The 15,736-nt window shown below is 33.9% G+C and overlaps 1 protein-coding gene across 1 annotated transcript in view; it reads right to left on the bottom strand.

Annotated features, from left to right (window-relative positions):
* The window catches only part of LOC144434663 (plastin-2-like), a 36,159-nt gene that overhangs the window by 19,211 nt on the left and 1,212 nt on the right, over window positions 1-15,736 (bottom strand). The window contains exons 3-4 of the mRNA XM_078123168.1: window positions 1,588-1,743; window positions 196-349 (exon numbers count right to left, since the gene is read on the bottom strand). Of these exons, the coding sequence (XP_077979294.1) occupies window positions 196-349; window positions 1,588-1,743 (310 nt within the window). The remainder of the gene's footprint in view (window positions 1-195; window positions 350-1,587; window positions 1,744-15,736) is intronic.

The following is a 15,736-nucleotide window of genomic DNA, read 5'->3' as shown; positions in this document are numbered from 1 at the left end:
ATAGGGGAACACCCAATTTTGGTGCATCACTAGAAATTGTGTGCTTCAGTGGCACATCAAATTGGCTAAGTTAAAATGTAGAGGGCGCACTGCTCATTTGCAATATCATCAGTATGCCACTATATGTGCACACCCATGCAAGTAAACAATAGTCATATACAAATGTAATCATTATAAATCTAAATTTGAACCTACCAGTGAAAGCACTTGTTTCTTCTTCTGCTAATGAATGTGTTGTTCCTTCACTGGATGCTTGAGATGTACCGCCTTTAGCTTCAATACCTTCCTTTTTAGACAATGCCTTTTTGAAGGTTTGTGCCACTTCCTTAGACTTCATAGAAGAATACATCTACCATAAAGAAAGCACTTCAAACTCTTACATCTATTCTATGATATTCTACAATCACACAGTCAAATGCAATACAGAGAAGACTCCTCTAGCTTTTAAATCTATTCTGCAATAGGCATGGTAATAAGACAAATAACTTTCAATTCTTAAAACTTCACCATGATATTTCTTTGAAATTTGTCGTTTACATGTAAATTTGTCCTTACAACTTTGATACTAGCATGCAGGCATTCTCATAAAAGATGGCGTTCAACTCATGGTAGATTCTTCATTGTGTCATTACAATTACATATTTCAGAAATATTCAATATGTGCACCTTTCAAAACGTCAGTTTATAAACTTCATGTTCACAGCTTAGGTTTTGAAATCATGTCTAAGGGAATACCCTAGGATAATATATGCAGAAATGTTTTTTTTTCTCATATACCAAAATCCTTAACATGTTTGTTTTGTAGAGGTAGACAGAGCAACATCAACTTTTTACATCCATGGTGACACAAATTTGAAAGTCATGTCTTTCTAAGAATGCCTGACAAGAACGGAAACCAGCTGTACATTGATTCCATGGCCAGATTAACACATGTTGAAACAGAATTATAGGAATGGACTCATAAAAAGATGATATCATGGCCAACTACATCATCATAAGACTAGATCTACATTCATATTGCAGCTGAAATATAGTTGTCTGTAAATATTACCATCACATCTGTAGGTCTACACTACATCTATAATTGTAGAGCTACATTTGTATACTATAAAGCAGATATGATTCCTGATAATCAATCTGCATCTACAATTCTATATCTCAGTAGCTACAATTTTAGATTTACACTGCAGCTACAAGTTTAGATTTATACATCTACAATTGCAGATCTACATTGCAGCTACAACTGCAACTGTACTGCTACACTGCAGCTCCATGTGTAGATCTATACTGAAAATGTTTTTAGATCTACACTGCAGACTCAGGTGTAGATCTATATAATCATATCTACACTGCAACTACACTTGTAAATTTATGCTGCAGTTCCAAGTCTAGATCTATATAATCATATCTACACTTCAATTACACTTGTAAATTTATGCTGCAGTTTCAAGTCTAGATCTATATAATCATATCTACACTGCAACTACACTTGTAAATCTACGCTGCAGTTTCAAGTCTAATCAATACTAAATGTTCAAGTACAACTACATATAACTAACATCTACTTGATATCAATGCAATACTTACTGCTACGAATTCATCCAACTCTATGGTTCCATTTTTGTCCCTGTCAATCTCGGCAACAAGATCTCTGAGTCGGTAACCTGGTAAATCCATACCTACGGACTTAAGAACTGAGCCCAACTCTTTTGTTGTAATGTGGCCATTACCATCCAAATCAAACTGTGTATGCAAACATTCATAATCCATTTATAGACACCACATGTCAACGAAGGTAGAGTTTCTGGTTACTGTGGATTTGCTAAATATTGATTTATTAGAATTGTCAAGTTTAATTCATATACATTTGTCATTGTGCAGGTACAAGCCAGCAACATAAAGCTGCTACATACTTGACATAAATCTCACATTCTTAAGTGTGAGCGCATGTAGTAGCTTTACGCCCAACTTGTTCACACCTTGACTCATTAATGAGAGTACTAACTAGTGGTGTATGAAATAATAGTTGCATGTTTATTAGTTTGTAATTTTACATCTTACATTTTAAAAGCAATTGACATGAAACTAAATATTTGTCACTGTAAACTACGATTAGATGTTCTTCCGCAATATTTTTCTTTGTTCAGCCAAAGAAAATTACGAGTGACATAAATGTACCTGAAGGAAAAATATTGGAGAATGACATAATTATACCAGCGCCAATAATATCAAAGAAAAATCGGGGAAGTAATAGCAATTTTGAACGTTTTGACTCATATTTCGAACACAGCAGAACCAGTGATGTAGACACTCGTTGTTGTGCCAGAGATGCACGTTTTAGTGATGTAGAACGACAACAGCATATATTCCATATTTTTGTTTGACTTGGCGTGTGCATGATATAATACATGTTATTCATTAATACAGGTCTTCAATCATTTAGCTTACTGTTATCATCAAAACTGATTCACCTACTAAGGTAGGGATAATGCTAAACACTTGGTTATCTAGCTTGATAATGTCCTTAGTTGCCAGGAGGCGAGAATGTGAGCCAATATGTGGAGCTAGTTTTAGCCCAGGGACTTGACTTGGTTATCAGACTCAACATACAGACTTGACAGTATACTACAACACAGTATTAGGGTGAACAGTATTTTCAAGCCAGATACCCAAATCTTTGGGCTAAGCTAGATGCCCGGGCTAGATGACTAAACCTCTGGGCTAGCTTTAGATTACTTCATGTTCTCACTAGCTAGAGAGGCATATATGTCCAACAACTATATTTATATTTACAATTTGTAAACTAAGTAAATATTTGTGTTCAAAATACAGATAGGTACATTTTGTAGATGCCATACATCTCAACTTCTACAAATGCATATATAAAGACTTGAATGTCTACAAAATCAGTACCATTTTGATGTGATCAGCTGCACAATCACAAGATGCAAATCAGGTCCACTGACAAGTATACTACAAATATTAATGACAATTGTCACCTTGACTTTTGATCATTCAAGTTTTAGTCACTCATGAATTTAATCAAATCTTACATTCCTGTCTTACTTTTTCAAGCGGTGCTGGTCGTAACCAAGACGATGACATCATTATCTGTCATTCGTTTTCCATATGCTAAGTATAAATATAGTAGTTAGACATACATCATCAATAACTAATATCACAGACCTTGGAGTGAACTCTACTCCAGGGTTCATGCTTGTATACAGTACACTGACTGATACCAAAGTTGGCTGTTTGCTAAATTTCAGCTATTTTAAATGATTGAGCACCTGTTATAATCACTGTCCTAAATATTTTGATTCTGAAATACATTTTCTAACCTGTCTATCATTTACTGTCTTCTCAGTAGATTTGTAACTACACTACACTCGTTTCACTATCAACTAAAAGATTCATAATTGCAAATGCTTCTTTAACCTGTTCCAAATGGTATTTAGCAAATTATTTAAATTATACCAGAGATTACTTGCACCGGAACATGTGCATACATACTACTGGTGATATTTGCACTGCAGTGCAATACCAAAAACATTGCAAACCTACATATATATGATGCAAATGACATGAAAATGAGGACGCGATCATTCATGCTACACAAAAGCATGTGATCACAGAACCCCATGCCATGTGAGTTCCAGTGTGGCTACTCAGGGATATTTGCACTCATGCTTGCAGTGTTTTCTGCTGCTCTTTCACTCGCTACACTCATGAAAGTACTGTCGCAGAAAACACTGCAAGCACTCGTGCAAATACCCCCGAGTATGTCACACTTGAATTCGCGCATCGTGGGGTTCGGCCATATTAGAATAGCACCAACAACCGTGAATCATTCAGTCTACATGTAGTTCCACTATAGTGTAGAGAAGTTACATATCCAGTGAGTAAACAATCATCATACACAGATGTAATACTCTCATTGCTGTCATACTAGCAAATCTACAGTAACCAGAAATGAGCTGTGCACAACATAATCAGACAAACAAGAAGACAAACCACAATGTACACATAGTAGTATTCATCTAGTATATGTACATATGCTATCAATAACATCTTTACTGCAGCTGTTGAATTCCCTATAAATATGCACAACCCTCAGCCTGTCTCATGACAAATCTACTAGTATTACAAATAATCCACAATATACACAGTATGGATTATAGATTGATAAAATTGTCACGGACCATAAATATACAGATTGTAGAAATACCCCATTTCTTGTCGTTGATAAATATTGCAAGGAAGTGGAAGACATACATGTATTTCTATGAACCTGAAATATGTTCTGTTCCATCCAAATTTTAAATGCAAATTAAAATTGTAAATTTTTTGCATGCATGTCAGTCTGTCTGTCTGTGTGTATATGTCGTCTGTGTGTGTGTTTGTGTGTTTACGTCTTCAAGTTCATGGGTGATATCTATTTGTGTCCCACTTGTACTAGACAGTCATTAGTTACATACATGTGTATATGACTGTGGTTAGAATTCTTATACCATTATAACCTGACAAGAATACAAAACATTGTCTAGACAGATTAACACATAAAGTAATTTATCTCTTATACTGTATGCACACATTGCATAACACACACACATCCTGTCTAAGTTAGGAATACATATGATATGGTACATGTATAAATATATACATGTACATATCATCATTTCACTCAGCCTTCCATCTATTTCATACCACCAGCATTTTATTTTCACTATTTTTGGTACTGTATGTTTTCACTATATTAATGCACTGTAGTCTTTTATCCTCATATAAAACTATGATGAAACCATAGACTGACTTCTACAACCAGTTTTTTTTAATATCTGCCTCTTCTATTAGCAATGAAAATAAAACCCATTCTATTCAACCAACTAGTTGGTTTTTTTCCACAAAAGGTCTCTCTTGAAAAGAAAAAGCTGCAGGGTATCTGATGTTTTGTATGTGTGACCCCTTTCTAACAGAAATGAGAAAAAACATTTAGATCAATGGGGAGATTGGTTTTTCAAAAAAAAAAAAATTTATATGACAGTACTTTTCCTGAATTATGTTTATCTCATTACATTTTAATACAAATTTGGTAAATTTCAGCTGATAATACCCTTGGTATATAACAGAAATATTATTAGCTGGGCCATTTTTACACTATTTTCATTGAGATTTCAATCAAAATCAATACAAATAGAACTTCACTGAAATATTATTTTCATCCCGGGGCTTTGCTTTTGAGAGATATTGTTGATACCAGAAAGCTGACAATTATCATTATGTGAATTCAAAGGTCCTAGAATTCCATTTTTGTCTAACAGAATATAACGAAGCACTAACCGAAAGTGTGAACCAATTGGTTTAGTATGTAATGAACCACTAACTGAAAGTGTGAACCAATGTTCAATGCAAGATAACATAGAATTGATAATACATGTGTTACTGTTGAAAGCTATTCTATCGAATTGTTCTGATTCAAAAGGGATATCAGTTTTCATACTAGTGAAAGTTGACGTAAATAATTTACAATATAAATTTTATGTAACCCCCACGCACTACACATTATCAAAAGTTCTCGGTATACAATTTTAATGCTTTTGTGATAGATGTCAAGTCAGTAAAAAATTTAGTTCAATGATTATCTGAACTCCTTGTGACCCCACACACAACATACGATCAAAATTCTCAGTAAACATGTGTAGTGTTCCTGTTGTAGGTGGTGAGTCAGTATAAACTTTGGTTATTAACGTTCTCTGTACAATTTACAAGCATTGTCCTCCAAATCTTGGTTGAATATACAATTACATAAAAGAAATATTTTGAAAATAAAATTGTCTAGATTTTCCTTTCCTTTCCAACATCTCAGCAAAAAAAAAAGTGATCGTACTAGAACATAAATTTGATTTGCGATTTTTCCAATTGTTACTCCATAAATTTTACAAGATTTTCCCTTTCCCATTCATTGCCATGTATTTCCTTATTTCACTTTCTCTATAGCCAAAAATTGCAAAAAAATCGTCAGCGAAAACACTGAATACATTAGAATAATATAATTTTTACTACATTCCAACATTCTGTTTCCTAGCTCATTTCATCTCTCAGTTGCCAAGTAAGTCTGTTTAAAACTAGGGTTCTCAAGAAACCTAATAAAACTAAAGTTAAGTGGGTATTTGATTCATGATGGGTCAAAGGTCAAGATCAGGAAGTGAAAATCTTGTGCAAAGTTTACATTGAGAAAGTACAAGTTTCTAAGTCACGTTTCTATGTAATGTTCAAAGTTATTGTCTCATAAAAGACACATGGAAGTGTTTTGTTTCAACAGGATATGTCTACAAATCACTTTCTTTTCAAGAGCTGACAGGAAGAGGCAGATATTTATTCAGATTTCCATTTTTACTTGGTTTATAACATTGTATCAAAAGACTCATGATGAAAAGAAGTCATGCTAGGTTTTCATTTTCATTTTCATTTTGTTGCAGAAAGTCATCATGTAGAATTGCTGAAATGAAGACTTCAAAATTATACATCAGTATAATAACTGACATACTCTAGAATATGAATCATCCTGTGATAAACCCTAATAGGCTAATGTAATATTTTATACAGTATAATCAAATTTTACATGGACTTCTAGAAACCACAGGGTTACAGGATTAAATATCGAAAGCTTCAATTTACAAGTTTATAAGTACTGTATACATGCACACACATTACACAGCAACATACACCTGCACAAACTGTGAAACACATGCCCACATTTCTACTGGTAGATATCTACACTGTCTACAGCCAACATTCTCATACACATACATGCAATGTGAAAGCAAGTAATAGGTATATCATGACATGTCAATGTATAAGGTGGTTAGTAAAGCAGTTCAGTTAACACAGAAAAGGATGTGAAGATATTAGTCACTAGCAAGGAAGGAACAGTTTGCATACAACTGATAGCGTTTGCTATGGAAGGAGATGGCCACATGACAACAAAATACTTTCAATTTACATTATCAAGTGAACGCATTCCTGGAAAACAGTAAGAAGAAAGTTAGTGTATTGCAATGTATATGAACATGTCATTAGATGAACAACAACAAAGAATTACATATATATATTATGTTATCATTTAAACATGGTACAAAAGGGAAAAAGGGGATAGGGAAGTGACAACTGTAATGTAAGTATTTCAAAGGTGATATAGTTAGTTGATGATGTCATTTGGACTTAATTTGTTAGTTAAATGAATGGTATGAGTTAGTTGATGATATCTTTTGAATTTGATTTATTAGTTATGTGGATGGTGATTAGAAGTAGAACTTGAGCAGTAGAATTCTAAGGGTAGCAGTTGTGGTTCCATTATATAATCAAACATACATGTACAGACATGGGCACTGGGAAAATTCACTCCCTTGTTACATGTAATATGGGACAGTATACACTCTGACATTGCACATAAACATGTCCACTCTAAAACTACTTTAGTATGTACAACTAGACAAGGTAAACATTGTATTTTTAAGTAGTCTACAGCCAATTTCATTCCCTGACATTGAGTAATCCATATGTGTAGTGTCTTGAAGGCCAGTATGGATTTTTACATTTTATGTCAACTGTTAAGTTAAAAAGACATGTATACAAAGCAAACATTTTTTGAACTAAAGATGTCTTCAACCAATATCGTCTTTCATGTATTGGCTTGCACTAAGTAAATATAATCTTTCAAACCAGGTTTGCTGAAAACTACAGAGAAATGATGGCAAACCTCCTCCTAGAACTGGTCTATATCCAGTAGTTTTCAGGGCATTGATTCAACCACAGATGATCCTGAAGTTGCTATATTATAAAGATCTATGCAAGTAAGGCTGTCACAAACATTCAAAACATCATCCTCACCCACGTACATCTCCTATGATATATAGCAACTCCATGAACACATAGGTTTAACCAAGGGAACACAAGGACAGAGTTTGGACTGGAATAAATGTTAAACTATTAAATTCTAACAAAAATGAAAGTATAAACCCACCACAGTAATTATATAATTCAAGAACAAAGTGACCAATATTCTTTTTAGGACACGAAATCAGACTGTAAGATATGTTGTGTTGTTCAGCCCTATCATCAGGTGAGTGGTAGCTGATAGTGTGGCATGAATGTCATATGTTGTGTTGTTCAGCCTATCATGTGTGTGGTAGCTGACAGTGTGGCATGAATGTCATATCTGACAGACTAGACTTACAATGTAACCTTGGTGCCTTACAAACGACACTATGGGTTTACATGTAATTTTATACATATTATTTCTTGTAACTGATTGCATTGACTGGTTGATAGGAGCGGACTCAGTGTCACATATTTTGTATCTGGTGTGTTGCATTGACTGTTTGGAATCTTCGATAAGATGGGTTGGCACTGGAAACAAGTAAATGCTACTATATTATTTAGCTGTATCACATGGAGAGAAAAAATTAAGTACGATTTTGACATGAAAAGTAACTCCACATCAGAAATATACCTTGTTTTACCAGGCTGTACTTCTTTTCATAAGTAATGGCAATGTTTTAAGCATATACAAATGGTCGCATGGTAATAAACTGTTGTCATGGAAACAATAATTTTGCCTTTGGTATTGTCAATTTCTGTTGTAGAAAAATACATACATAAGATTGCCATCTGCTCATGAAATAGACCGATTCTTAAACATAATTTTATCATTCCTTTCACTATTTTTCATTGGAGAAACAATGGTATTCTGTCAGTTTTTTTAAGTAGGTAGTAATATAGACAAAGTTTAAAGACCACAGCAGTGGAATTTTGAATTGTTTGTTTTTAGCTGACACAGCCATATAGTGATATATGGTGGTACAGTCAGAAGCCATAACAGTCACCCAAGTATTTATATTATACCTACCATTGTACATTCATTATTTATTATACACAATTATTCAAACACAAACTGTGACCTAAACAAAATAAAGTTTCCATTTCTATCTATTTTCTTACATTAAGCCATATCCTGTGCTTCAACACACAATGTTTCTATGTACAACTTATATATATCATATGCAAGTGAGGTCACTGCATTCACCTTATATGTACATTGGCAGCACAACTGTGTGTATGACAGAAAGGGTCAAATGCATGCACAGGTAACTAGATCCACTACCAATTATGAATAGCTTTGACCACACATAACTATGTGTGATGAAAGCAATGACATGCATATGTAACTAGATCTATAACACCTTTATGTGTTTCTCCTTTTGTGTGCTGACAAACAACTCCTGCATGCTATCAATAGAGACTGTTTAAACATTTGATACATGTAGTGCGTTTTTTTAAGTTTCAAGAATTAAACAAAAATTAAGCGATATGTGAAAGTAAACATTTTTTTATTTCAGGAAAAACTTATTACTCATGAAATGCTTGAATGACTAACAGCAAATAACAGCCATAAATCAACTCACATAGGGCAAATATGTGGCAAAGACAAGTTTCATAGTTTTTTTAAAACTATAGCATTAACTTCTTCACTGCCATGTGATTAATACTGCATTATTCTTTCTACTTCATTCAAGCCTTCAACACGCTCTTTAAGTTAGCTACATTTAGTAACAGAATGTATTTCCATTCAGTACCATTTACAAAATTTGATTTATTTCACGGCAACGCCTTGCATTAAGAACTTGTTAAGTATTGTTATCAAGTTACTGTGTACAGTCATGGCCTCATTTCATGCTCCACCTCTATTCAGCGCTGATAATAAAAACTGATACCAGGTGACCCCTACTCAGACTGAACCCCACCAACACCTGTCAGAATAAGACTCCACCCTAGCTTCCAACTGTCTTGATCATCAACTCATTGATAGCAATGGTCGGTGTAGTATTAAAGTTATCAACAAGGTTGAGTCCAAACATTAAAAAGTTCACCACCAAACCCATGAAACTTTGACTTGAGTGCAATCAGCTGTGGCCTATGTGACATTACCATATAAGGTAATGATAGGTATATCAAGGTGACCCATATGTTATTTATGTACATGTATCTTTCTCAATATCGATTCATTTCAAATTCTGACTTCATTTCAAACATGAGGTGATGCACATTGTAATATAAACTACAACACAAACTGTCAACGAATATATTTCGATGGGAGTTATACAGTTATACAATTGTGACAGCATTTCAACAGTAAATGTAGAAACTGGTCAAAAGTATCATTATCTGGTATTGATTACAACATGACACACACATCACTGAACATTGTGCTCCTATCTGCAAGTGTCTGTAAAACCTGAAAGAATCAAGATCTTCTAATATTGAATAATATGACACACGTCTGTATGGTGTACATGTATTACCGGTAGATACATTCCTGCATGGTGAAATACAGCAATACAGAAAATAGGGTATTGTTTTTAGCTTCCTGCTGGCTGGCCTAGCCCATATAACTAACTGTAAGGTGGGCTGATATATTGTATGTTAGTCAGGTGGTAGTACGTTGACTTGTTTTAAATACTTTCCTTGACCTGTGCCCTTGTATTCACATCAAACACTCTGTTTTCTATGCAAATTAACTGTTTATGGTAACATCTAACAACTATACACACACATATATGTACATTGTAAGTTACTTTCAATTTGTACAGATTTGAATCATATAAAATTGAAAAGCATAATCTGAAACCACTTTCTAAGTCACCTTTTTAAATAGCAGCATGTACACGCTATGGTAATTTTAGACAGTATATTACTTTAGATAGAACTGTGCATTGTATTTTCAACCCTTTTCAGATTAAGTACTTGATGCTGTCCTTTCAAAACACTATCAATATAATCTGAGGTATTTGAAATCCAGGGAGATCATAAATTTGGGGTTTACTAGGAAGTTGTACTTGCAATTGCATACACATACCAATGTGAGACAAGACTTGACATGTCTGACTAATACACACTTTGACAAACAAGCTGCCTGCATGGCCTTCATAAAAGTAACTATTTCAGTTGCATTTCACTGTCACTTCACTAGACAAAAGAAGTGCCACCATTACTGGATAAAACACCTCAGCCAATATCCCTTACTTGACACATTATTGAAATCATCCAGCTACTCTGCATTTCTTCATGAAATTCACTTAGCTCTCAATATTAAATTGACTTATGCACTATAAGTGGTGAAATATTACCCAGGTTACATACATCATAATAATCATTGGTTGCCATGGTAATTAACAGTGTGGGCTGTCCCTGCATAATTGTAATTTTCCATTTTTCTGTACTCTGGAGATGTGAATAATGGTTCTGATAAGTCAAAAGTAATTTATTACAGACCAAGCATGACAATATACTACTACTACCCTGGGAGTAGACCAACTGTCTAACCAACTGTCTGTCTATATAAATAATCTGCTTTATTCCATGTATACCAACTGTATTCTTCAGCAAATAACAAGTTTTAGTTTGTGAATTATGCACCACAGACTATCAATACAATTGCAATATACTAGATTACAAGTAGAAACTGTACATTTTTTTTTATCCTGGGCTCAAAACATTTTGACAAATTGTGTTACACTTCAATAAATCCTAGGGTGATAACATTTACAACTCATCACTGAGCAATCAAGTTTCCAAATTTAGAAAGAGGTGAAAGGTGCTCAGCATGCAAATCTGTATACTCGAGGATTACCATCATAGAAATACATGATACCGCATGCATTGCAAACAACTTGACAGGGTTGTTATTAAACCTTGAGAGAAATGTCCTGATGATTTTAACAGATTTCTTAAATATTTTAATTCATTGTATATTTCGCTTTACTATGAAATGATTGGTTTTGCTGCACCATAATAATGGACTCTGATCATGGACATAGTACACATAACAAAACATAAACTTATCAAAAAATGCAACAATCAACTAGGAAACCCAATATTTTGGCTGTGATTTCTTTACTTTCTCACGACTAGACTTCCTTGCACATGCTGCAGGCAACAGACAGAAGGCTACACTGTACTGCACTTTACAGGTATTTGTATAATACAGCTAAGTCTTTCTCTCCATAACCTTGACCCACCCCTATAAGAAAGCATTTGTCTTTGAATAGGTTGTGACCTGCATCACTCCATGGCACTGGCTATTAGGCTACATTACTACTACTACTAGGCCAGCTGCATGGCATTTAACATTGATTTAGATAGGTATACTGTCAGGAATGATGACAACAAATTCTAGGCATGTGCCATGTAGGTATTAAATATTAAATACACCATATCTCAAGTAAGGCTTTCACTTAGACTGTCAAACTCTATGGCTCTTAAATATTATTCAGATGAATCTAACAGATTGATCTATATCAATGGCTTTTAAAATTTTGTACCGAGATGATCTACAAAATATGTAATGGATTCCTGGCTATGGTCATCAACTATAATTCAGAGACACTGTACAGATATAAATCTTAATGGCCTTTGATGCTGAGCACTTGCATTGAGTCACTCCTGAACATTTACAGATACACAGATTTATTGTTCTTCAGTGACTCAGCTAAACAGGCTTCTATTTCAATACCAGTGCAGCATTCTGTCTCTTCTTACTGACATTAATCTTACAGTAGGAATGGCGGTAGACATCAACGCTCACATAAAAGTTATATTGAATGTAAATAATAATGATATTATTATAACAGTGTTTCTACATGAACTGCTGAAGGGAAGTTGACAAACGCTGTTTTGACAAGGAAAAATGAGTCATACTCTATAAGTGTGACAGCCAGTTTTGAAATAGCACAGGATACTATATCCTGTCAACCAATACATGGAAATGAACAAATATCCTGTGTATATCCGGATTAGTTTATTCCATGGATTATTGTCATTTTTATACAAAGAATTATCCTGATTTCTGACGGATTCCTGATGCATATTAGTCACTGATTTACTGAATAACTTAATTTTCATCATTTTGGACACAATTAAAGTGAAATTCGATCTGAACAACATCATAATTTGCTATTTTTTTTACATACACAAAATGATTAGACAGGACTTATGCCATTCAGTTTCATAGAATATAAATATTAAACCAGGTAGAAATCTGTGTTTGTAATACCTTCACTTCTAGCATCCCTTAGTGAAATTTGTCAGTTCTTCTTGGTTAACAATTTTTCTTCAATGTGTATCACCATATAAATGTAAGTACATACATCTATATATTAAAACTTAAGAAATTATATTTTTAAATTTAGGATTTGGTTAAAAACAAACACTGAAGACAACTACATGTATCACCTCAAACAATTCTTCAAATGACAACAAGTCGTAGTTTGGGGGGGGAAAAATGAAGCAAAATTTTATGTTTCACCTTCTCAATGATTACTTTCAAATGGCTAAACTATCCATAAAGCAATAAGTATACTGGATTTCTGTCTATTTCATTTTCTCAGACACAACTGGACTCTGCCCTTACCCCACCCTTTCTCCTTCATGAAATCATAATGTATATTTGTATTATTTGTGTAGGTGTAATATTAGAGTAAATATCACTCTGCTATCACTATTGTTTACATAATGATTTACATTAATATTACATCTAACAAGTCTTATCTCTATAACTCACAATGAAAAAGTCGTTAATACAGCATAATTCCCTGTTAATGCTATATGCTAGATGTAAACAAGTTCTCTAAAAATAATCCCAAACTGAAGTGGAGACTGCAAGGTTAAATCTGATTGCTCAGTTTCGGCCATTATTCTCTACCACAAAACTGACACCACTGTGTGTTTTCCTTGCCTGCATTCTTTTAACGCCATACTAAATTTTATTGAGTTCACCTGAACAACAGCACCTATTGAACACACCTTCAGAAAATATCACTTTACAGTGCAGCCATTCACCTTCAGCCCCACCCATTATTTTATCTCGGCAAGCTTGAGGAAGTATATTCCTTTCACGGAAGCCATTATGTCATTCTTTGTTTACTGGGTTCACAAACGTTCTATTCATCAAATTCATACTGAAAGATCTTAAATTCTTCAACTACTATTTTTACCACCTTCAATCTAGCTCCTTGCGTATTGTCATGGCTTATAAAATAATGGAACAGTATTTTCCCATGACTTGATATGCACTATAATGCAGTGAATAATGTGAGCACGACAGTTGAGTTTAATTAATATGCTTGTAATCAAAGCCTTTTCACAGGGAGGCATATCAGAATACTTGTCATAAGCTTTCATGAAAATTATATGGAAAGTACCAAATACAGTCACTGCAAATGGAGTTTTGACAGAAGTCCTTTCGCTGTGAATAGTGTCAGTATAGACAGAGACCATAAAAGGTAGCCTAACTCTCAGTCTTTGTGTATTCAACAGTAGTTCAAGACTGGTAATGACAGCCACCTATTAACAAACCAACCAAGTTAATTCTTTATTCACTGCAGCACACAACAAATCAGCTTTGATTACTTCTCAAAGACTATTTCACGCATATATAGTCTTTGTATTCAATGAAAGGATTTTGTGTTTGTAGTCTGACCTAACAAAGTTCATTAGCAGAACCATTCAGTACTTGTACCCTAGCTACATTATGTCATAGACTCATACCACACATACTGAACTACCATTGAAACAAAACATCAACAGAATTCATTACAGCTGAATACTCACTGACATTTCATTGTCTGCTGTACAACTATTGTTTCCATGTCATTCATATTTTTAATTTTCTTGAGTTACCATCAAATTATGTGAATTTTTTATCAATACGATGACGTGTACACACATTCAATTACAATTTGCGACTGAGTTTGAATGTATTAAAATGTCTTGAAACCATCTTTACACTGTCAAAGACATTTTAAAGACAACTAAATTTAAATATTCAATGTTCTAGATAAGGATCTACCCAGAATGTCACCTGTATGTCAGGAGAGCGGAATGTCTGAGACTACAAACTGACAAGTGCTATGTCAATACTTTATGACAGTTCATGCACAGAAACAATCTCTGCTATCATAAATGTCAATAGTGATAAAATAAGCAGACAAACCAACAAACCCTACAACCACTAGTTTTCTTTCCACTCTCACTGACTTTCCAAATGAAACTTACAGCAAGCCCAGGTATACAGCTGTTACCGGGTTTGATATCAGGTTCATGGAGGGGCAGTCCCGATATATGTAAAAAACTGGCAACAGACTTTAATTATGGTATGTGTTCATTATCTGTATATGTAAATAAAACAAGACCTGCATAAACTTTGACATCAATGATCTAGTCTGAGACTATAAGTGGTCAAAGTGTTTCCTAAATCTAATTTTTACCCCTCAACTATTATTACAGTTGCTAGCATTTTATATGATAGTGAGAAATCTTAATAAACATATTCTTTATACATAGTTTATGTGCATCAAGATATTTCATTTAAGTCATCAGTGATGTGTATTCAACAGATATTATAGATAAGGAATATAAAAATAGTTTTGTTCTTCCAGTATGAACTAGCAGAAGTGTTAGTTTTTTTAAGTTTTTTCTGAATATAACACATATCACTAAACCACTGTGTCAACAATTGTGTCAATCACACTATTGTCATTGTTTTACAGTTATGTAAACATATATACATGTTACCTATGACTACATACTTATTTTACCCTGCAAAATGTTGTGACATCACTATAAATGACATTTTGTCATATCATGTACAGTATGTTGTACATCAGTCTACACGCAAATT

This window comes from Glandiceps talaboti, chromosome 4 (assembly GCF_964340395.1).
Source record: "Glandiceps talaboti chromosome 4, keGlaTala1.1, whole genome shotgun sequence".
NCBI lineage: Eukaryota > Metazoa > Hemichordata > Enteropneusta > Spengelidae > Glandiceps > Glandiceps talaboti.
Note: the sequence above shows the minus strand (reverse complement) of the source record. Positions and strands in the feature narration are given on the sequence as shown.